At 38.6% G+C, this 23,970-nt stretch overlaps 2 protein-coding genes across 6 annotated transcripts; both read left to right on the forward strand.

The window, feature by feature from the left end:
- The first annotated feature begins 2,000 nt into the window (after nt 1-2,000).
- On the forward strand, nt 2,001-4,121 carry LOC110857241. Its single transcript, XM_022105859.2, has 4 exons — nt 2,001-2,225; nt 2,489-2,638; nt 2,831-2,920; nt 3,661-4,121. Exons 3-4 carry the CDS (start codon nt 2,866-2,868, stop codon nt 3,966-3,968), a joined length of 363 nt encoding a protein of 120 aa, XP_021961551.1. The 5' UTR covers nt 2,001-2,225; nt 2,489-2,638; nt 2,831-2,865; the 3' UTR covers nt 3,969-4,121.
- A 943-nt stretch (nt 4,122-5,064) lies between these two features.
- Nucleotides 5,065-23,771, forward strand: LOC110857394. Of its 5 annotated transcripts, none has more exons than XM_035857593.1 (13): nt 5,065-5,328; nt 8,944-9,054; nt 9,320-9,787; nt 11,376-11,603; nt 11,682-11,889; nt 13,809-13,928; nt 14,004-14,187; nt 14,282-14,518; nt 14,594-14,683; nt 15,019-15,129; nt 15,475-15,552; nt 15,635-15,690; nt 22,499-22,571. In XM_035857593.1, the coding sequence occupies exons 2-12, from the start codon at nt 8,964-8,966 to the stop codon at nt 15,641-15,643; spliced, it is 1,824 nt and encodes a 607-aa protein (XP_035713486.1). In that variant the 5' UTR covers nt 5,065-5,328; nt 8,944-8,963; the 3' UTR covers nt 15,644-15,690; nt 22,499-22,571. The 5 variants fall into 5 exon arrangements, with proteins under 5 accessions (XP_035713486.1, XP_035713484.1, XP_035713485.1 ...); XM_035857590.1 differs by adding an exon at nt 23,367-23,771 and having other exon boundaries at nt 5,067-5,328; nt 15,475-15,690; nt 22,499-22,653; XM_035857591.1 differs by lacking the exon at nt 22,499-22,571 and adding an exon at nt 23,367-23,771 and having other exon boundaries at nt 15,475-15,690.
- The last annotated feature ends 199 nt before the right edge of the window (nt 23,772-23,970 follow it).

Genomic DNA, 23,970 nt, shown 5'->3' on the forward strand with positions numbered 1-23,970 from the left:
TCCCAAGTGACCACGGATTTCAACGGACTTAAGGCCATCAAATCAACCTTGAGTGCAGCCATGATCCCTGATTTATTGCGAGCTTCAAACTCTCCAAGTTCGACAAAGTTTCTCCAAACGTTGAATCAACGTACGCAATTCTTAACCGGAAATATATTTGAAATTGGCTTCAATATCAGTCGCAATTATGGGATCACCTCAGAAAATGCAACATCAGTTTCCATCCAACTTCCCTTCGTTATTCTGGATCGAATATACGAATTGAACACACTGATTGAATCCTTAACCATGTTTTCTAACCCGATCGTCCTAAGAAATCATGCTATCACGCCATTCGTGAGTTTAGTTCCGTGGCATGGGAAAAGGAACTTTCTATACCCGATGTTCTCCGAAGAATTGGGGCACCTACTTCAATCTGGAATTTACTACCAGTGGCAAAAATATAAAAATGCGGACATCCAACGAAACTATGCGAAAAATATTTTGACAATAAAGGAGTTTAAGATGTTTTCTGCTAAAAAGATGTCCGAGTCAGAAAAAGAGATAAATTTTATGGAGGCGAGTTCTGTGTCGTTTAATGCGATGAAGTATGCGTTTGCCTTATGTGCGTCATTATTAGTTGTGGCAGCGACTTTTCTAGTTTTGGAATGTTTATGTAAATATATCAACATGCGTGCGGAATAAGTTTATTGATATAATTGTACAGGAACGAAATTATATGGAAATATGTCATCAGTATACGCGTCGATCATGCTAAAAGTTTTCACAATCATATGTACATGTTGATCATATTGTAATCAATATTTCATTCAGTAATTTTTCTTAGTGAGGCAAATACCTAACAACGGGAAAAAATTACTAACAATGGAGGCGCAAACCATGTTCAGCCCAGATTATTTTTTGACCATGTTAGTTTGGAAGAGCAAGTCTCTAGAAACAACATTTGGTTCACCACTTGCGCAGATGCGCAAAATTCAGCAAGTTATGGGCGCCACAAGTTCGCAAAAAGTGGTCGAGAGTGGGCGCTGGACCTTGCATCAAAAATCATGCGTTTTTGCGAACTTGTGGCGCCCATAACTTGCTGAATTTTGCGTATCTGCGCAAGTGGTGAACCAAATGTTGTTTGTAAAGACTTGCTCTTTCAAACTAATAAGGTCAAAAATTATCTGGGTTGAACATGGTTTGCGCCTCCATTGTAAGTATGCATTTACCCCACCCCAAAAAAGTGACCACTTGCGATCTCTCAGTCATTTCTCAACCGATTTTGATGAAATTTAACACAAATCATTGTTACGGAATTTACAAACGATATGCGAACCGGTTTGGTGAATTTGTGATTTTTACTCGACTTATGAGCAAAAATGTGCTCTTGGAAACACCTTTTGATTTTTAGTTAATTACCGAAGCATAATATGTCCAATATCAATTGCAATCATTTTAGATCTAGTTATTACGCAAATTTTGATATAAATATAACCAAAATTTGTTAGAAAATGACGTAGTTAATTAAGTTTGAAATCTACAAAATGGATAGAAATTATGCAGTGGTAAAAAATTAACTGTCGTTGACAACCATCCATGCTTAAAACTTAAAAATTAACAATTGGTAGATATATTTTTAATAGTTATAGTTGCACCGAAGCCTCGCTAAGATTTCCCTTTTTAGGGACCTTTACTTGTTTAAATAAGCAAAATCTATTAAAGACATTATATTTTGAAGGCTAATAAATTCGTATTAATGTTACATAGTTTATACTAGTTATTTAAATATTAGATAAATTTAGGATTTATAGTTTAAATGTTAAAATTTGGTAATTAAATACCTTGCTTAGCTTATTTTCGTCTCTTTATACGATTTATATATATGTATGTACAAACGGATCGTATTACGGTTCAGTTTTGACGGACTCTTAATTCAAAGACAAAAAAATGGGTCATACTTTGATTTTGGGCTTGTCGGGAGTAACCTTTTTCAACTTTACCTTGCATTATGCAAATTGCATATGTACATATGTATTTCAGAATAAAATCATACAAAGTTTTCATACACGAAAACCTCCTTGCTTAAGAAATTAAAAATCTGACGAAATAACGGACGCCAGTTGCGTCATTATTTTCATCATCACATGTGCACATATTTTTGTTTCCTGTCAGTATATGTAATAAATCTTGCACTCTTGCACATATTCTCCCGTGATTATCACATTTCTGGTTCTACTTATTAGGTAAGTATATTTATAATTTCACGCTTTCTATTTCTATATTATGAAAAAGATTTTCAGTAACTTTAATAAAATTGGACAAATTTATTTATATATATATCTACAGTGCAATTTTTGTTTTTAATGAGATTTTTTGTATTTCGTCAGTCAGTTTTATTCACTATTTGCATTGCAAGTATGTATAAAGAAAATAATTTTTCACGATTTAACAAGTAAATATGTAAGTATAATTAAATTATTGAGTGTCTTTCATTATTTATTTTTAGCGTTGAAATTCATCCCCCGATTCCATTCCATCAACTGGTTTTAACAAGATAATTAGCACGGTGAAATATTACTGGTAAAAAGCGTGCTCTGCCACATTGGATACAACATCTGCGACAAATAAAATCAACCCAGGCTGCATTTCAGTTCAAGTAAGTGCAAATATGTATGTACGTCATTCTCGAGCACCATAAATATTAGAGATTACAAATCACGGTAAAAGCAACTGTCTGAATTCCAACTCGTAAAAGAATTTCATCATTTAATTACTAGTAAATTTCAGTTTGTGTTTACATATATGAGCTTGTTCATGTAAATTTTACAGCAAAATTCTATTTTTTCAGCAAAATATAATCGTTGCGGCTCGATTACCCTGAAAATGTTTGCAAATTTTTTCACAAAGTTTCCCGAACTGGCCGAAGCAGCTAAAAAAGGTCAGTATTACGTTATGATATGTAAAATGGTATAGCAGTTTACCCCATTGACGTTCGTCAGACGTGCAACATCAGTTAGAAAATAAACAGAAACCCTGTATCTATTCATTGCCAAAATTAGAATGCTGGTCATATTTTGAAAATCCTTGCGCAGCATTAAAGGGACCGTTCATAAATTATCAAACTCAAAAATCGCGATTTTTTAACCCTCTCTTTTAACATGTGTCACACAGGTACCCTTGGAGCCTTAGAGCCCCCTCCCCCTCTCGCGTTACACAATTTATGAACGGCCCCCAACCTTTTCAAATGCGAAATTAGATAACGATGTTTTCAAAAATATTTTTAAAAAAATGTGAAATTTTATGTTTTCAAGTATCACAAAAAGATAGTTCTGAATTTGACTAAGCTTCTTATCCTTACGCATTCTCACTAGGGATGTGCGGTGGTGATATGTCATTGAGAAATTTACACATGGACATGTCAGGAATGCATAATTTGCTAGTCATTTAAAATTTGCGACAAATCAAACGGGTTCAAATTTTCATAAATTTTAATTTGTAAGATTGGAGTTGTGACAAATATGACATATATCAGCTTGACACGAACAAGCTCCATCCTTAATTCTCAGAGTTAAAAATACCAAAAAGTGCCAAAAAGTGATCCAAAATCTGTATATGCAAAGATTAAGTTTTGAAATTATTATTACCCTAAATATATCTTTATCTATGTATACTTTGCAGGCCTTATTTTGGGCGGTGGTCTCTTTATACTTGGAACCCTAGTCGAAAATCACTTAGTAGAAGAAACAAGCAAAAAGGCGCTAAGGACCATACGGTTGGAGCAGAAGGACCAAGAAATTCAATTGACACGATTACAAGCGGCGTTGGAATCGTTAAAACACGACGTTCGAGATCTCAAGCGCTACGAGGCCCATGTTGAAATGGCGTCGTCTTCATTATCCCGAAGTCTTGAGAGGAATATTCAATATATGCAGGCTCGCGACAAAGAGGCCCGCGAAAAAGGGTCTGCTAACACTTCATTGGAATAAGATGTTATCATTGGTTAAATATTAGATATAAGATAAGCTAAAATAACACAAAGCTGTTAAAATTGAATTTTTGATAACGCCTTTTTCAGTATAATCATACTTCTTTGGAATAAAAAAACAAGCTTGTATTGCTTAAATAAATTTGTTCAATTGTTCATAAAGTTGTACCTGTTTTTTTATTATTTATTTCGTATTTCAAGTAAGGGAATGAAAAGGTATTCCGACGGGCGAGGTTGTTTCAGCATAAGCAAATTTTTACGAACTGGTGTAATTTTCATACCAAGCGGTACCGAGAATTCAAGACCTGCCTGATTGTATCAGATTTCTAACCGTGTATTTGTACGATACATCGTCAAAGTCAAGACTCATGAACATAATTTTTTATGCGCATATTTTTGCGAGTACATAAATATGTACATACTCGAATTTCAATGGACCACTTTAAAAAGAACAAATACTTAAATTTGCATTCCTGGTACCTACATAAATAGGTATGCATACATATGTACATAAATAATTCCATCATAAGTACCAAAGTACCTATGCACGCATGGCGCACACATACATATTACATGCCTACGTGTAGCTTGAGCTAAAAGTCTGCTTCGTTTAGAAACATAAATATCTGTTGTTCCGAATTGAGATAAAACAAGCAAACTCTTCGTTACACTTTCAAGTAAGTAGGTAGGATGATAAACAGTGTTCGCAACCTGAATATGTATATTTAGGGATGAAAAACAGCAAAATGTTTCTTACATTTGACCACAATTTTTCGAGCAGTTTGGATCCCAAAATAATTCTTAATTTCAATGGGGAATATTAGTAAAATATGGTAAATAAGTATGTATGTATGTACGAATGAATGATTATTACCACAAAAATTTATCTGAAAACTACTATTTCTTACGTACCCTGGTTAATAAATATGTAGTCATACATTTTTCAGCGAAGGATGAAACAATAAATTATCGACTGTTTGACATGTTCGAGAAACATGCGAATATGTTCTTACTCACTCCATGTGTTTATGTATAAAGTGCTCGGAATCAGTCTGGCATTTTCCCAAGCAGAATTATATAAATTAAATTACGGTTCGATTTTATAACATGGTTCAGTTGCCATCAAGTGCGACTCAAAAGTGTAGTAATGCGGAACAAAGTGCAAAATTTTATTGCAAATTTAAATATATTGATAAGTTTCTGCTAAATACACAGTGAAAAGTTTTATTGTAAATAAATAAGTATTACAAATTGGAAATTTTTTATATGGCTTATTAATAAATTTATTTTGCAATTGTGGAAAAAATAAATTTCAACAATCGTGGTGTGACGATATTCAAACCAAATCCGTGTCTTGTAAGGTACGCTATCTGTATATTTGTTCATTAAATAAGTATGTATATTTAAGTCCTTATCGGTCTCAATTTTTTAACGACTGCAAGTAAAGTTTAGTTTGAATTTTGTTAGAAATATTCCATTTCGGAAATTTGCATATGCTTGAAATTTAGAAAGCAAGAATATTTATCCACATAAATACGCACTATTCCCAGTTAAGTATTCATCCAGTGGTCGCGGAAGCGTGGCGACATAGGATAATGTCCCCTCGGTTGTTCAATGTCTTCATCATTTGTCTATGTTATTTAGAATTATAGGCCACTCCCTCTAACGTTAATGTTCCCACGGCTTCCGCGGCCACTGCAAATATTAGGACAAAAAAGTATCCATGTAACGCTTTATTTATGTAATCACAATTTTTAATTCGTGGAAATTGAAAAGTTATTTTATGTCTCGAACCACATCAGCTACATATTCTTATTCTTACACATTAGTTCGCAAATGAAGAGCAAATACCGAAGTAAATGAGGGACTCCTTACGGGCCGTGCACTAAGCATGTAATTGATTCTGCGGCAATTTTAATCTCACCATCAACAAAAAGATATTGTAGTTCATATGTAACTTGCCTTTGAAAAATATCTGATAGTTTGACCCAAACCCGACTTATATCCATATGCGGCATCCCTTATGCACGGTCTCCTACGTTCAAAACGTACCCAAAGATTCTATTTATATCGAGTTTTTTTTCTCCAAGGTTTACTGAGCTCATTCCATTTACTCAGATTCATGGGAAAGGTGGCTTACTTTTTCACTCTCTCGGTGCGATAAACAATCCGAAGACGGGCTTCAGATTAAATTAATTGCTCTGTTTACATGAGGCCACCCAGCTCACTTTCTGGTTAATGTCGTGGCAACCTGTTTTCGTACAAAGTACATAAATCTGTCCCGGTTAGTGTGTAGGATGAGGAGGCTAGAGTTTCCAAGGATTAATTATGTCAGAAGCTAGGAATGTTTGGTAATAATATGGTTTTTATAAAAGCAACTTTTCCCAAAAATATGGAACGATTTCAATAGAATCATGAAATCTGCAATCGAGTTCCTTTTTGTCTCCAAAGAAAATATAAAACATGACAAAGAAATAGTAAAATATTCAATTTTCATTTTTAATAATTTCATAATTTAAAATGTTATATTTGAAATTTCATAATTTTACAAGCTCAGTTTGTGGTTTTAAAATTTCGCAATTTCGATTTTATTATTTTAACCATTAATATTTCTTGAATAATTTCGTAATTTTACAATTTTAGATTTCTATCGTTATTTATTACTTGAATATTTAAAATTTTCCTTAATTTTATATCTGCCAAGTAGTTATGATTCCTTACTATATTTTTTCTTGGTAGGCATGGCTTCCAAAAAAGGAAATAAGCGACCAACTGTAGAAAAACCTTCCACATGGGAAGCCTTCACGGCGGGAATCACCCCGGGGCTTAAAGGTGTCGGAGTGGGTGTCAGTGCAATAACATTGGGGCCCTTATTACTTCCTTTGGGTGCGACTGCTTTAGCCGCTAAAGCCACTGATCGGCTTTATTGGGTCGGCAAGGGTAAAGATGCTCGCCCAATTGTCCGGTTAGCATGTCAATACAAATTTATACTCATGCCGCATCAATTCACTTGGATATTTGTGCCGCAGTAAAAAATTGTAGAGTTACGAGGCTTCATAAAAAAATTTCGAAGGAAATTCAAGCAAAAACAAATGTATATTTACCCAAATGCGAAGTTTTGCAAATGTATTCCCGTGGGATTTACCAAGAATATTTCGCGATTTAAGTATTTTCTAAGTGAGTTGCGATGTACAATGCAAAAATAGAAAGCGTCGCTTTGGTGCATAAAAGTTAGGGAAAACGTTACAAATTGAAAGTTTATACAATTTATGAATCTGAAATTTATAAAATTTCTACAAAAAATGCGTACTGTTGTAGTAATTACATTACTTTCTTAATGACGTTTCCTGTGTGTAGGACCATTAGTTATGCATTCGTTGTTCATAAGATTACAAAAATGTTCTTCAAAACACTGCAAATATTCCATTTTGTAGAAAACAATGCATGACTAAATAAATACACATTACCCGGATCAAATCATTCATTTAAACATTGTGAGAATGAGCAACATAAATTACTTTACAAATCTTTACTGCGTTACAAAATCTATAGTGGACTGAATCGCATTGTTTAAATTTGGCTCGTCACACATAATCCTAACTTTGTATTAAATTACCCCAGGGACGGGAAAAATCCTGACTTATACGAGGAAGGCATACTGCGCAACATATCTAAATTATTAGTATAGGATTCACTCCTTGTCGAAAATTGGAAGAGCTTATGCCCCTTCTTGGGAATCAATAGGAGTGAGGCGGACCGCTGGGAGAGACAAGTCCAAACTGAGACGCTCTCATATTGCGGCTTTATTCAAAAAATTCTGACTGCTTGGGTCCTTTGTGCGGAAGAGGGAACCGCCACGCTGGCGAAATTGTATGAAATTCTGAAGAAAAGCGGCTTCTGCATGATTGCAGGTTGATTTCATAATCCTTGGGGCAAGCTTAGATTCCTTTTTGTGTGTTTCACACTGGATAAAATTTTCTATGGTTGCAGAAATATTGAAGAAAGACTATTGGGAAAAATGGAATGTGCCCCTGCTCAAAGCCCCGAAAAGAAATTCTTGAAGGAGTTTTATTGATAATTATCAATCAGGAAATATGTACATATTTTGAACCTGACTCTTCAATTCTCTAGTCAATTTCTAACAATGGAACCTTTTTTCAAGCTACACCGGGATCGACTAGCGAGTTATGTTAAAAAATCAAACCAAAAATTAGGACTCAAATGACACCTATCTTTCCGTTGAATGGCCTCTTTAAAGAAAAATATTGGGGGTCAAAGTTCGCATTCCTCCCTGGTTTTCGCCCCGCGGAAGAAAAAGCAAGAGGAAATTTGCTCAAAAATTGAACTTAACCGCCAATGTTATTCTTCAAAGAGGCCATTCAACAGAAAGATAAGTGCCACGTGACTCCTAATTTTTTGCTTGATTTTTTGACATAACTCGCTAATCGATCCCAGCGTAGCTTGAAAAAAGGTTCCATTGTAAGTCACAAATAAACGCTTAACGTATTTTATATTTACTTATGTACATTAATATGTATTTGCATTTACATATTTTATGTAATGTATATCTTTTGTGTTTTTTAATTTGAATTTTGGCTACATACTGATTTGTAAAATAATTTGTGCAATGAAAATTTTGTGATAAATTCTGACAAAAAGGGTTGAAAAGAAATTGTAAAAAATACACCCAAAAGTGCGCACAATTTTGCGATACCTGACGCTACATACATTTTATTTTAAGATGGGATTTTATATATTCGACTTATGTAAATATTTATGTACATATATAATTTTTCTGATTTTTCGATGCCTTTGAATTTTGCAAATAAATGTGTACATACATAAATATACAATTTCTGATACAAAGAATTCGCACGCCTATGTATGCAAATACAATATTTTTTAAATATGCATATTATTTAAACTCAAAGCATTAATATTCCTTTAACTATCAATTTATGTATTTATTTATATAGCTACATAGATATTCATACTAATGGCTTACGAAAATATGCCTCATGATCCTCTTCCCCCCAACATTCCGGACGCTGAAGGGAGAAATGTTCTCCATTTGTTCGTCGAAAATGGTAAATTGCATATTTCTCTACAAAACCTTTAATTATTGCCATTGTGACTAAATTGTCACCGAATGGTACTACAAACATAATAATTTCTCACAAATTTTGAAATTTATCATAACGACGTGCCAAATTGATCTTAACACCAAGCACAATTATTAATACCTTTATACATATGTCAAGTTGAATACGTATTACCAACCGGTGACAATTTTGTTATCACGTTTAAATTTACACTTTAAATACATATAGTAAATTCGAGTTACTACCACAGCTCTTGATTCCGACGATGCCAGGGTTCAAATCTCCACCCTCATTTGTCACTACGGAATTGACCTCCTCTTTTCCACCATGAACACTTCCTACACTGCCCTTCACTTGGCGGCGATGCATTTCAAACCTAAAATTCTTGCCGCTCTTTTGAACGAATGCGGCAATCCAAGCGAATTTTGTTTCACGGTGGACGAAAATGGTAACACTGCCCTCCACCTCGCTTGCATATGGGAGTCTAAAATCAGGGAGCGGAAAGCAGCGCTAGATTGTATCGGAATTCTTCTCCAAGCCTCCGGCGAGCCTGGGCTTCTCATCGATATGAAAAACCGTATGGGCTGGACAGCATTGCACTATGGGGTGAAATCTAATAATTTGTCCACCGTCAAAAAATTGCTGCAATATTATGCTGTTGCTCCGATGGCGGTGAACGAGGAGTTGCCTATCCTCCACTTTATTTGTGGATTGAATTGTAAGATTTCTAATTTTTACGGACGGTACACCTTGCATTTTGAGCATCTTCTAAACAGGAAGAGGGTAGTGTCGTGTGTGAATTGCGGAAAACCCCCTCCCCTCAATAGCCTCCCCCCAATGGCCTCCCAGTAATGACCTCCGACCAATAGCCTCCTGAGGAAATTGGCCTCCCTTACCAATGGCCTCCCAGGCCAATCGCCTCCCACCCAATATCCTCCCATGATAAATACACGCATTGTTTTTAATATTTACCTTATTCAAACCTTAATTGTGTCATCACCAATTTTTGAAAAGTTGTCATTATATAATATTAGTACAAAGACCCAGGGTTTCGACTATAGCTTAATCCATGTGTACACAATTGCCTAAAACCTGGCTTAATATATACCCTCACGACTTGTCCATTTCATTTCTTTGATGTGAGCAAATTGACATTTAAACTGCAATTTGCATGCGTAAGTAAAAACGGTGAATGCTGAATGATGGTAACTAGAAATATGCACTTTTACATGTTAGTGATGAAAACAATGTACGCATACAAACCAGTGTAAAAATCTCCAGTTTCTTTGTTCTCATCACTAATATGTAAAGTACCTATTTATGGTCACCATCATCCAGCATTCATCACTTTTACTTGTAAGCATGCAAACGAGAGTAAAAATCTCCAGTTTCTTTATTCTGATCACTAATATGTAAAAGCACACGTATTTGTACATATTTACCATCATCCAACATTCATCATTTTCACCTGCACGCATGCAAACGACACTGTACTTTTACTCGTTACTTTTGTACTTTTACTTGTTAGCATGCGTACAAGTAAAAGTAATGAATGCTGGATGATGGTGACTAGAAATATATACTTTTTACATATTAGTGATGAGAACAAAGCAACTGGAGATTTTAAAACTCGTTTGCATGCGTAAGGTAAAATGATGAATATTGGATGATGGTAACCGCAAATATGTAATTTAAACAAGAATTCTCAGACGAAATGATTGACGAACAAATATGTGCTTTTACATATTGATGAGTAACGCTTTCTCACTGATGACTAAATAGCGATGATGACACAATTAAGATTTGGATAAGTTAAGTATTGAAAACAATACGTGTATTTATCATGGGAGGATTTTGGGTGGGAGGCGATTGGCCAGGAAGGAGATTGGTTGGGAGGCCATTGGTAAGGGAGGCCAATTTCCTCAGGAGGCTATTGGTCGGAGGTCATTACTGGGAGGCTATTGGGGGGAGGCCATCATCCGTAAGCCGTCGTGTGTGGGCTATCGTTTGAGCTTGGCGCTGGATTTCATAGCCCTAGACTCATCCCAAACCCGTTTAGACGACTTGTGTAGTAAACTTGTTTTTAGATACCTACATACAATATATTTTCCTTACTAAATTTAAATATAGAAAAAGTAAAATTTGTAAAGTAAATACATTTAATTGTAACGGCAACTAAGGACGCCCTAAGTTAGTGTGATTTAGTTGCCGTTAAACTCAAAATGTTGCGTCCCAGATATAGAATAATTTCAACGCCATTCTGTATTAATTAACATAACAATTTAGCTATATATTTTTGGCTACAGGTGAAAGCAAAACGAGAATAAAAATTTTGAGGCGAATTTTAAAACATGAAGCCCATCGCATCAACCAAATCAAGGTGCAGCCAAACGGTGAGAAGATAACCGCGCTGAAAATCGCCGTGCAGAACCGCCAACCTAAAGCCGTCAAAGAACTTGTCAAGGTCGGGGATCTTGATTTAAAATGGAAAGACGGCTTCGGTCGGACAGCACTATTTTATGCCGTTATTAATGGTACTGTCTAATTATAATATTTGAAACGGGACGTTCATTAAAATTTTTAGAAGAAATTGAAACAGGTTTTTTAACCAGGTCTAAGTGACAAAGGAAACCAATGTGTGTTCGCACTTTTCCCACGGTCAAGAAAGTTTAAGGGGTACGATCCAAAAGATGTACTCGAGGATTGTGATACCGATTTAAAAACTGTGTTCGACTATGCTCAAACGAACTGTTCCGATTGGGCGATGAAGACCCTAATGGACACGGTACTTAGATCCAGCGCCATTTTCAAATACGATGCGTAAGTGGTTCAACATTGCCTGATATATTACTTTGGTACAGTAAATCGGAATAATTACAAATATACCCAGTAGTGTCATATGTTTTGTAGACTACATAAATGAATATACCCGGCTAGGTTTATTGAATTTTGAAAAAATAACGATATCACGAGAAAGCCCACTAAATTCTCTTCAAAATAGACAAACTAGTTTTCAAAATTTCCTCTTTCCGAAGCGACACTGGCCCAAAGTTTAGGAATTCTCATGTCATTCGCGGTTCGCACTCGTTCCAAGGATTATTAATCTCATTTCTAAGCGATAGATTTTTTCTTGGATTCCAAACTTGTATGTGGTTTAGCACATGTATCTAGCTTCAGTTTGAACCACATGTCATATTCCAGAAGGCTGATTTTCGGCTACAGTGAATTTTATTCTTAATCCTAAATGGAGTCAAGAATTTTGGATTTCAACCACCATTTTTCAATTTTGGCCTCATGCGCAGCACCTGAACCCTCCTTGAACGTCTAGTGGGTGTTATTGAATTGAGAGTGGTTCAGGGGTTCCACATTTCGCTCGATAACTTCAACAAATATTTTTTGACACTCCAGTTCACCCCCAGAAGAAGATAAATCATTTTTCGATCAAATCCAACTTATGCACACTAAGAAAATCACAGAAGCACGATGGTGGATCCAATCAACGTTTTTGAAATTTTTGTGAATAGTCTGGACCGGGTGGGTATGAAAACGGTCCTTTTTCTATTTTATTTGACCTCAATCACAAAAGTGGGCTTGGCCGATCAAAGTCGAGCAATTCCATGTTTCAAGCGCGTACCGCATGATCGGCGCATGGGTTCTAATGGGTCTGGTTTTACTTGGCGTGTAGCTAGGAAGCTTTTCTCCTTAAGTCGTGAAGACACAAGTCCAAGGTTTAGTTTAAGGGCTTTGGACTTACTTTTACTTCATCCGTTCATTTGTGAGGGAAATTTTCTTAGAGCTCGGCATGGATTTGGGCGAATCCATTTTTTCGGCCCTTCGTGAATTTTGGTGACCTTTTTGACAGTCTGTTTCCACTTGTTTTTCAGTAGTCATCACAGCCAGTTGATCATTTTGTGGTACGGTCGACCATCATGCGTTCAGTTCCGATTTTTATCGAGCAATTGAAAAACGCCGGATTTTTTTGTTTACTAAAATGTTGCTCAAAAATTGCAATACGTCGGTTTGGCCGATCTGTCACTTTGGCACCTTGGGTCACAAAAAAATTAGGAAGATGGTTTCTGATTGACAATTGCATGGGGATTTCAATAAAAAATAGTACAACTCCCTAAAGTAGCTCCAACTAATTTTATCTTCGAGCGGAATGCATTGTACATAACATATGGCACCACTAGGTATGATAACCGTGGTAATTAAATATTTACCAATCGGTATTATAGTCACGATGAGTATTTTTGACGTCGTTGATTTCATTGTGAAATTTTGTTTAAAACGACACCGGGTGTGAAATCCACGTTCTGTTTTGGCGTCTGACCTCAAGGTGACCTGACCTTAACCGCGTTTTCGAACTTGACCGTGAACTAAAAATTAGAAGCGTAATAGCGCATAGTGTGTTTGATTATGTTCTGGAGAATATCTTGCGATATTCTGCCCACGGACGGACAGACAAAACGATAACATAAAGTAGCTGACACTATTTAATAACATTGATATTTACTTACTAAAAAAAACGCTCTAAATCCACGCAGGATTGAACTTTTACAGAAATTGAGAATTCTGAGAACCTTCGCCACTGACTTCCCTATCAACATGAGTTGAGGAAGTTTGAGACTAACCGTAGCATAGTTTCTCGAAATTCTCAATTTCTGTAAAAGCTCAATCTTGCGTGGATGTATATGTAGTATGTCAACGATTTTCATATTTAATTTTGATGCAACGTTAAGACTGAATAAGCCATCGCATCACGCTTGGTTTGCGGCTTACCCGGCCGTGCTACATTATCAGATGGATAACTCCTTTTCCTACAATAAGAAAGACAGGGGGAAGCTGGAGTGTACGGTTAGGTGAGGTGACTAATTTCATAATTTCGCACCTTATTTCACTGCAACTTTACTACTAATCTCACCAGAAACCAGCAGTTATATTACAGGAATTTATGAAAACGGTTCCAAAACACCGGAAACTGAAAATGTTCGCAAATCTGTTCCGTCTTGGAGCAAAGAGCAGCAAAAGGCACTTCTGCTGCATCCTGCCATGCTTTTCTTTGTGCACGAAAAAAGCCGGAAGTTGCAAGCGATAATGAGGACGTTGTTATTAATACAGGTTAAAAATTTCTCATAATTGTGCATGTGTATAAATTCATTCGAATAACGCGGTGCAAAGTTATTAAGATGCCCTTTTTTCTTTTCGTAAATAGTTCATCTGGATAACAATGATTTTCTGGTATTTCTGGCTGCTCATAAATAACCACCGACACTGGCTTTGTTTCACATCAATCTTAATCTACACATTCTACTCCACCGTGTACGAGGTTTACGAATGTTTTGGAAAAGGAATTGAACGTTATGTACAAAACTTTACAAACGTGGTACAACTATTACGCAATTTTTCTTTGATTCTCTCTGTCGTCTTGGTGGACAAATCGTTAGCAGCGGTAAAGAATATTTTCCAATGTTTCATTGTTACTGAATAACGTTGGATTAAAGTTTTCAATTAATTACATAAACAGGTCGGCATTCTGCTATCTTTAATCTTGACGATGCGACATCTTAGAAATTTTCACCGAATTATTGGACAATCTATCGACATTTTGAGACAGGTTGGAACAGAAAGCTCGCATTGAGAGTGCAAACCATGTTGGACCGAGATTTTTTTTGTGACTTCTAAATACATAGAACAATAGAACTATTACTAATCCCCGTTATGATCCTAATCCTGGATTAGGATTATTACACTTTTTTAGATTAGTCGAAAATTATCCAAAACGAGAACACTCATAAAAACCTTAAGCCTTTCGCTTGAAATTAAATTTTTAAATTGCATTTGTCAAGAAAAATCTGATTGGAACGTGAATACATAAATCGCACGCACATTTGTTGAACAAAGAAATTAAGCACATGATTTTAAAATTTATTTTGTATTTAAAAATTGCAGGTGGTTGAACAAGTAATTCACGTGTTATTTAGTTGCGTCGTAATTCTGGCGGGATTCATGGCCGCGATAATCCTGATATTCGAATTTGATGGGACCATGAAAGGCAACATTGTAAATTAACACTAGTTAAGAAACTAAGAATGAAAATGGAACCCTTCTTCAAGCTAGATATGCTTGGATTTCTACCGTTACACAAAAATTTACTGTCTTTCCATTGAATGACCCCTTTGAAGAAAAATATTGAGGGCAAAGTCCAAGTGTTTTCTCACTTTTCCCTCCACGTGGTAAAAACCAAGACTGACATATGAATTTTGAGGGGGCAATTCAACGAATGCCACATGAATCCAAATTTTTGGCTTAATTTTTTTATGAAACTCGTTAGACAATCCAGGCGTAGCTTAAAAAAGGGGTCATAGTGTATTTAAATGTAGGTTAATTTGTACCTGGTTTTTCCAGGCACTAATGAACTCCTCTCTTCCCCTCCCATTTATGACTCTCTTGGTCATGATGACAGGCGAAATTGGGTTTGACGAGGTCGGTAAAAGTCTGGAATTTGGATCGGAACCATTGGGTAGCTGGGCTTCCCGCCTAATTGTCCTCACAATGTTCCTTGTAGGAATTGTGATTGCTTTTTACAATCAATTGACCGGAGTGGCACTGGACAAAGTGCAGGTAAAATTTTCGCGACGCATGTTTTTTTTGCAAAAGTGTGGAATTACTCAATTTCCTTCGGCATCTTTTTCACAATTTCAAAAAAATATCCCACCCAGTTTTCAAAACCTTGTCTATTACCTATTTACGAACAGAAATCTAGCAACTTTTATGAAACGTTCTATATTCGGGGAAATTTACACTGAAAATGTACTTGACGTTATCAAGTTCTGTTTGACATCAGCATTATTTCTCATGCACTTTTTGTATGTCCTTGACGCATGAACTCAAATGTCTCATGTTTTATCTCATATTTCAATTTCTAGACTAACTTAATCTTATCACTAGACTAATGCAATTATCCAATTTGCTCAATTTTGTACTTGTTCCAATAGGTTCTTAAATCTTACGAAATCTATGTACATGACTCAAAGTTTGAACCACCTTGACCTTACCTTGACTGTCTACCTATAAAACCCCAATTATCTTTTTGCTCACCGTCCACTTTTCATGTACTGCTACACAGTTACGGTCACTCTATTCTTTGAGTCTCAATATTGCCCCAATTTTAACTACTGTAAAGAAATCAATTTTATGACTAAATAAATACAAACTAAGGGCACATAGTACCGATCTCGTGGACCACCCCTTCTTTCTGGACACCAGTGTCCTCAAGTGCATCTCTGCAATTCGCACGCCAACCAATTCGCACGCCAACCAATTCTGCAATCCTCAAATTCACCAATCATTCCATCTCATCACCAAGCCACAACGAAATCAGACCCACACAAACACATCTTCATACACAAACATTTTTGGTCTCGTACGAACCGGATCTCCAATTTTCCTGTTCCTTAAAGTGTGATAACTTGATCCAGTTGTGCAACCCAGGTCGTCTCAGCCACCATGGCACCGACGAACTTAGACAAAGCCGTACACGACCGTGACAGCACTAAGTCCCAAATAGCGATGCTGCAGGATGAATTAAAGGAAAACGACATCAATCCATTAACCGAACACGAAGTGACGCACAATCTAGCCATGACGAAAACCCTTCAAGTTGAACTGATTGAGATCCACAAACGCATCATCCATACTGCCCCTGCCGACATTGCACCACATGAAATAGCGTGCCAAGAATTATTCAGACGGACAAACAAGCTCCTGGGGTCATTTACGGGTCTCAAGATGTCCTTCCCTACTTCGTCCACAACCACTTCAGGTTCGACTTCATCATCAAGCAGCGCCCACTCTACCGACATTCGTCTCCCTCGTCTTGAGCTGCCCTCCTTCGACGGAACCCTTCAAGACTGGGTGCCATTTCGCGACATGTTCATCACAGCAGTACACGGTAACACCAACCTGTCAAAATCTCAAAAGTTAACGTATCTCAAATCATTGTTGAGAGGAGAAGCTAACAGATCAGTCTCATCAATCATCATTTCCGACGCCAACTACGACATGGCGTGGCAACAACTCCAAGACAGGTACCAAAACGACCGTGAACTCCTGTTCGCCGTGATGCGCAGATTTGACAACCAACCAGTGGTCACAGCCCAATCCGCATCAAGCCTTCGTCAACTAGCCGACATATCCAGAGAATCCATCCGTTATTTAACCGTCCTAAGCTTACCAACTGACCAATGGGATGCCATATTACTATTCTACGTAATTAAGAAGTTGGACAGTTATTCCAAGGAGCTTTGGGAACAATCACTCAACAATACCTCAATCCCCACCCTCAAGTCTTTGTTCGAATTCATTGAACAAAGGGCCCGAGCTCTCTCAGCCAGCGGTGCATCATCGCGACCTCAAACCAGATCACAAACGAGTGGATCTGCGAAACCTTCAAACAAGCATCAGTCTTATCATCAAAACGCCAAGCCTGGCCGCAAATGTCTATTTTGTCAGGACCAGCACCATTCAATTTTCAAATGCCAAACCTTCATGGGATGGACCGTCCAACAACGCGTGGAAGCCGTCCGCAAGAACAATCTCTGCAACAATTGCCTCGGAGAGCACTCTGCAGCCCAATGTACCTGTACCAAGGTATGCAAGACTTGTGGTCGCAAGCACCACACTCTCATCCATTTCACAAAATCCGACTCGACTTCATCATCATCCTCAACCAACCCTTCCGTCGAAGAGAAGGAACCCAGGGCGCAGACTTTCCACACCATTCACTCACCTCCAACAACCGAAGAACCCCCAGCGTTTGACTCGGTGTTGGCCACATCCATAGTCATGGTTCCAGACCACAAGCATCAAAACCAACCCTGCAGAATCTTCATCGACCAAGGATCCAACACACACTACGTCACTGAATCCTTCGTCAGGACTCTGAGGGCACCACGAATTGAGTATTTTGCTGAATCGACTGGTCTCGGGGATGAACCAGTCAGTTCCTCATCTGGTTACATCAAGGTTACCGTATGCTCTCGATTCGACCCATCCATTTCATTTGAAATCAAGGCTCTAATTGTCAAAAAGATTTCATCATTCCTTCCTCTAATCAGCTACGACCCATCTCGCTGGTCCCATCTACAAGGATTAGAGCTTGCTGATCCATCCTGGTACAAACCTCAAAAGATAGACATGCTTTTGGGCGCAGAGCTATTCTTCGCCATTCTCAAAGACGGGAAGAAAACTGGCCCAAGCGGTTCACCTATCGCCATCAACACAGATTTCGGTTGGATAATCGGCGGTGGATCCCACCTCAGCAGCAGCAGTGGTCCACGTCACCAGCCATACTCTACCCAAGCAATCAACATTTGTCCCCGTGATCAATCTGCATCAATTCAAGAACTGACAAACCAAACACTTCGAAAATTCTGGGAAATCGAAGAAGTCCCATCAGTTCGACTCCTCACCAAGGAAGAAGATTGCCAAAAGCATTTCTCCTCCACCCACAGTCGTGATGAGAATGGTCGCTTCATCGTACATCTTCCATTCAAGTCTCCGTGTCCTACTCGTGGCCCATCCATGAAAATTGCTACCAAACGACTTCACTACCTAGAGCGTCGTCTTCAAAACCAGCCTACGTATCGACAAGAGTACAACCACTTCATGAAAGAATACGAGTCCCTTGGCCACATGGTCGAAGTTCCCCCTTTGGAAGTCGACTCAAATAAGGTGTGTTACATACCACATCACTGCGTAACCAAGGACTCCAGTACTACAACAAAATTTCGTGTAGTATTCGACGCATCGGCGAAGACGGCGAATGGAGTATCACTTAATGACACTCTCATGGTTGGACCCACGGTTCAGGACAGCCTCGTAGACATTCTCATCCGGTTTCGACTACACAAGATTGCCTTCACGGCGGATATAGCAAACATGTATCGTCAAATCAAGGTGTCCGAAGCAGACACTGAAGTTCAACGCATTCTCTGGCGTGAAGATCCATCTCAACCTATAAAGCATTTCAAATTAAACACGGTGACTTATGGGACCGCACCAGCCCCTCATCTTGCAGTAAGTGCCGTACAAGAACTTGCTGACATTCACAAGGAATCCCTTCCACTTGCTTCTGCAATCGCCAGACGTGACATGTATATGGATGATCTCATGTCTGGAGAGCCATCCGTATCCCTCGCACTCGAATCGCAGTCCCAACTCCTCCAACTAATGACACAGGCTGGATTTGATCTCCGCAAATGGTCATCTAACAGTCAAGAAGTTTTGGATGCATTGCCTCCAGAGTCACGCGAGACACAATCCCTTCTCTCCCTTGACCCAGACGCAGCCATAAAAACGCTTGGAATTTGCTGGAGCCCCCAAACTGATCACTTCCGATTCCACATCAATTCATCGCCCAATTCCAATCCTGCATCAAAAAGAAAAGTTCTTTCTGACATTGCCAAACTATTCGATCCCATAGGATGGTTGGCACCGGTCATCATCACAGCCAAAATACTCATGCAGTCATTGTGGAAAGAAGACCTTCAGTGGGACGAACCCTTACCAGACTCATTCCAACAACAATGGAACCACTTCCAAACAGACCTTAAGGACCTTGAATCCCTTCACATCCCTCGTCATTTCTTCACGGGTTCCCAGATCGTATGTCCCAGTCTCAACCGCTCTGAGAAGACGCCTCACCATTTCTCCCTTGTTGGATTTTGCGATGCCTCGGAAAAGGCTTATGCAGCGGTGGTGTACCTCTGCGCCTACTCAACGACAGGACAATCATCTCTCTCATTAGTCACATCTAAGACTCGAGTCGCACCTGCAAAACAAGTCTCTCCCTCGCCTGGAACTTTGTGGTGCTCTTCTCCTAGCTGACCTCATGACATCAGTCAAAAAAGCCCTTCCCATTCAAATACATTCAACCAGTGCTTGGACCGATTCCACAGTGGTCCTGGCCTGGATCCGCTCTCATCCCTCACGATGGCAAACATTTGTGGCGAACAGAATCACAAAGATCCAAGCCCAAATTCCCCCAGAGTCGTGGAGTCACGTTCGAGGTGAAAACAACCCAGCAGATTGTGCATCTCGTGGAACGACAGCCACTTCCCTCATCAACCATCCCTTGTGGTGGCATGGACCTCACTGGCTAACTAGTGGCATTCCTGTAATCAATCCAGTACTAATTGATCCAAACCAAGTATGCGAGGAAGAAAGAAGAACAGTGCACTGTCACTCAACTTTTACCAAACCTGCTACAGAATTATTAGAAAAATTCTCATCCCTCACGAAGTTGATTTGGGTCACTGCCTATCTATTCCGATTCACCCAGAGATGCAGAGTGAAAGGAATTCAGCCAAAGAAAGTTAACCCAAACTTCTCATCGCCCCTCACTCATTCGGAACTTAACCAATCCCTGACTCATTGGATCAAAGTGATCACAACTACAACAATTTACCCGAGAAGTACTTCAGTTACGAAAGAGTCTGCCATTACATTCCAAATCGTCCCTACTCTCATTAAATCCATACCTTGATGAATCTGGTGTCCTCAGGGTCGGCGGACGACTGAAGAATTCACAGGTTTCTCCAGATCAAAGAAACCCAATTTTACTCCCACGCCATGGTCAACTGACGCAACTTATTATTCAAAGTCATCACATCACCAACCTCCATGCCGGACAACAGCTTCTTCTTGCCACACTCCAAAGACGATTTTGGATTATACGAGCCCGAGATGCAGTTCGACAACAAATTCGAAGGTGCGTCGTGTGCATTCGACACAAAGCGGAAACTCAACAACAAATCATGGCAGATTTGCCTTCCTTCCGAGTTACTCCTGCCCGTGCATTTCTAAAACGCGGAGTTGACTATGCAGGGCCGTTCCAGATCCGACCTCTCCAACCCAGAAGCAAGGTGACTCTCAAGGCCTGGCTAGCTGTCTTTGTTTGCTGCACCACAAGAGCCATCCATTTCGAACTGGTCAGCAGCTTATCCACCGAGGTCTTCATGGCAGCACTCCGTCGCTTCATTTCCAGACGAGGAAAACCCACGGACATCTACTCTGACAACGGTACCAACTTCGTTGGTGCTAACCGTGAAATGAAGGAGATGCTACAGCTTATCCAATCAAATAATCACAACGTGCAAATTTCGAACCAACTATCATCCGAAGGCGTTCAATGGCACTTCAACCCTGCTTCCTCCCCACATTTTGGAGGACTCTGGGAAGCTGGCGTGAAATCCATAAAGTACCATTTACGACGAATCATGGGATCGCAACGATGGACCTTCGAGATGCTATCAACAGCATTGGCCCAAATCGAGGCGATTCTCAACTCGCGTCCATTGACACCTGTGTCCTCATCTCCAGAAGATTTGGACGCTCTCACCCCTGGTCACTTCCTAATCGGCGCACCGCGCACATCCATTCCAGAACCAAATTTCTCTGAGATCAACATCAATCGATTATCTCTCTGGCAGCATATTCAGAAATTGACCCAACACTTCTGGAAAAGGTGGACTTCTGAATACCTTACTCGTCTCCAGCAACGACCAAAGTGGATGTCCGGTGACCGAAAGATAAGGGAAGGTGACATGGTCATTATAAAAGAGGACAACTTGCCCCCACTCCAATGGAAATTAGCACGTGTTCTTCATCTTCATCCTGGTGCCGATTCCATTGTACGTGTCGTCACTCTCAAGACTGCAACTGGAAACTTTAAACGACCGGTTGTAATACTAAGTTTGCTCCCAATTGACAATACCACATAAGCATCAATATTTTCTCATTGTAATATACTATAATTCTTTGAAGTAGTATTTCAAGGTCGGCGGAATGTTTGACATCAGCATTATTTCTCATGCACTTTTTGTATGTCCTTGACGCATGAACTCAAATGTCTCATGTTTTATCTCATATTTTAATTTCTAGACTAACTTAATCTTATCACTAGACTAATGCAATTATCCAATTTGCTCAATTTTGTACTTGTTCCAATAAGTTCTTAAATCTTACGAAATCTATGTACATGACTCAAAGTTTGAACCACCTTGACCTTACCTTGACTGTCTACCTATAAAACCCCAATTATCTTTTTGCTCACCGTCCACTTTTCATGTACTGCTACACAGTTACGGTCACTCTATTCTTTGAGTCTCAATATTGCCCCAATTTTAACTACTGTAAAGAAATCAATTTTATGACTAAATAAATACAAACTAAGGGCACATAGTACCGATCTCGTGGACCACCCCTTCTTTCTGGACACCAGTGTCCTCAAGTGCATCTCTGCAATTCGCACGCCAACCAATTCTGCAATCCTCAAATTCACCAATCATTCCATCTCATCACCAAGCCACAACGAAATCAGACCCACACAAACACATCTTCATACACAAACAAGTTCTTTATTTTGCAGGAGTTGCACGAGCGCGCCGATGTTTACAGGGTTGCCTCGAAAATCGAATACCTTTACTTGGTGGAGACTCTTATTACACATTTCGCCCACTTTTTGCCTTGCTATATACATGACAAAAAATTATTCGAATTTCAACAGTTAAATGTTGCAATCAGGTCTAAATAAATAAAACAATTTATTGTCCAACTTACTATGCGATGACGCCAGCGGTGCGGCTCCGAGTTTGATGAAAACACGATCATTATGAAGCTTTATATAGAATACATGTTTCTGGATTTTTCATAATAGTCAGTTTAAACGAAATTAAATATGATGCAATCTGTAACCGCGAAATTTTCTCCTTAACGAGAAAAATTGGAGGAGGAAAATGCAAACTCTGGGTCACGGATTCCATAATAATTTTGTTTAAACTGACCATTATGAAAATCCTGAAACATGTGTTTAATTATTCATCTAATAGTAAGGCTTCATAATTATCGTTGCTTCATCAGAATCGGAGACGGACCGCTGGCGTCATCGCATTGTTAGTGCTCCGCATGAATCCCGATTCGGACGGAGCGAATCCCAAATTAATCCCCCATTCTGACTCTGAGTCGAAATTGGTGAATCCTAAGAAACAGGAAGTCCAACTCGGACTAGGGATGCGAATCCCGGAGTCGAATCCGACTTGAATTCATGAGGAGCACTACTGTTCATCCAATATTAATAGTCGCAATTTCTTGGAAAATTTTCTGAGAGGTTATTTGGTTACTAATTGAGAAATCAATAATCTGCTAGGTAACCTTTCAGAATGTTTTGCGACTAATAATACTGCACGAACAGTAGCCCAATTCGTAAAGCTCAGTTGAAAAATTAACAATTTTTCTAGGTGGGAATTAGGCACTTGTAAGTTCTCCCAGCTTGTCACAGTTGAGCAGAACAATGCCGTGAATGGGAACACACTGCGGAAAAATTTGTAAACTTGTGGAGAAATTTTCCCGATTTGGACCAACCCTCGAAGGAAGACTATCAGAAAATGCATGCTTTGGCGGAGACGAATGAATATCTTTTGGCGAAGGAGTACGGCGCAAGTTCGTCTAGCGAGGAGGGCTCAGTTTAAAATTAATTGTTTCCCAATGATAATTATATTATGAGTTTAATTTTAACTCAGAAATACTCAGGGCATATATACTCAAGAAATTTTCCTGTATGTCACTTCATTTGCATATGTTGACGCATTGCCGAGTTTATTCACCGTAAATAAATATGATGACTAGTAAAGTTTCGAAAAACACTACAAATAAATTGAAAACTTTCACTGAAATAAAAATCCTCATTACGAGAAGTTTAGAGATGAAAATTTACGAAAACAAAAGTTCATCTGGACATCATTTTTGGGCAGTTTTTAGGCCTTTTAAGATGGCCTTATAGATTTGTCAGGATGTCTGTCTGTCCGTCCGTCTGTCTGTACGCACGATAACTCTCTTTAAATA

Source organism: Folsomia candida, unplaced genomic scaffold (genome assembly GCF_002217175.1).
Source record: "Folsomia candida strain VU population unplaced genomic scaffold, ASM221717v1 Fcan01_Sc018, whole genome shotgun sequence".
NCBI lineage: Eukaryota > Metazoa > Arthropoda > Collembola > Entomobryomorpha > Isotomidae > Folsomia > Folsomia candida.

Excerpts from the sequence above, each read along its gene's own strand:
- LOC110857241 (XM_022105859.2), top strand. The coding sequence starts at position 2,866 with ATGTTTGCAAATTTTTTCACAAAGTTTCCCGAACTGGCCGAAGCAGCT. Across the intron at positions 2,921-3,660 it reads GGCCGAAGCAGCTAAAAAAG|GCCTTATTTTGGGCGGTGGT; the intron begins GTCAGTATTACG and ends TATACTTTGCAG.
- LOC110857394 (XM_035857590.1), top strand. The coding sequence starts at position 8,964 with ATGGCTTACGAAAATATGCCTCATGATCCTCTTCCCCCCAACATTCCG. Across the intron at positions 14,684-15,018 it reads CTATCGACATTTTGAGACAG|GTGGTTGAACAAGTAATTCA; the intron begins GTTGGAACAGAA and ends TAAAAATTGCAG. Across the intron at positions 15,130-15,474 it reads GGACCATGAAAGGCAACATT|GCACTAATGAACTCCTCTCT; the intron begins GTAAATTAACAC and ends TGGTTTTTCCAG.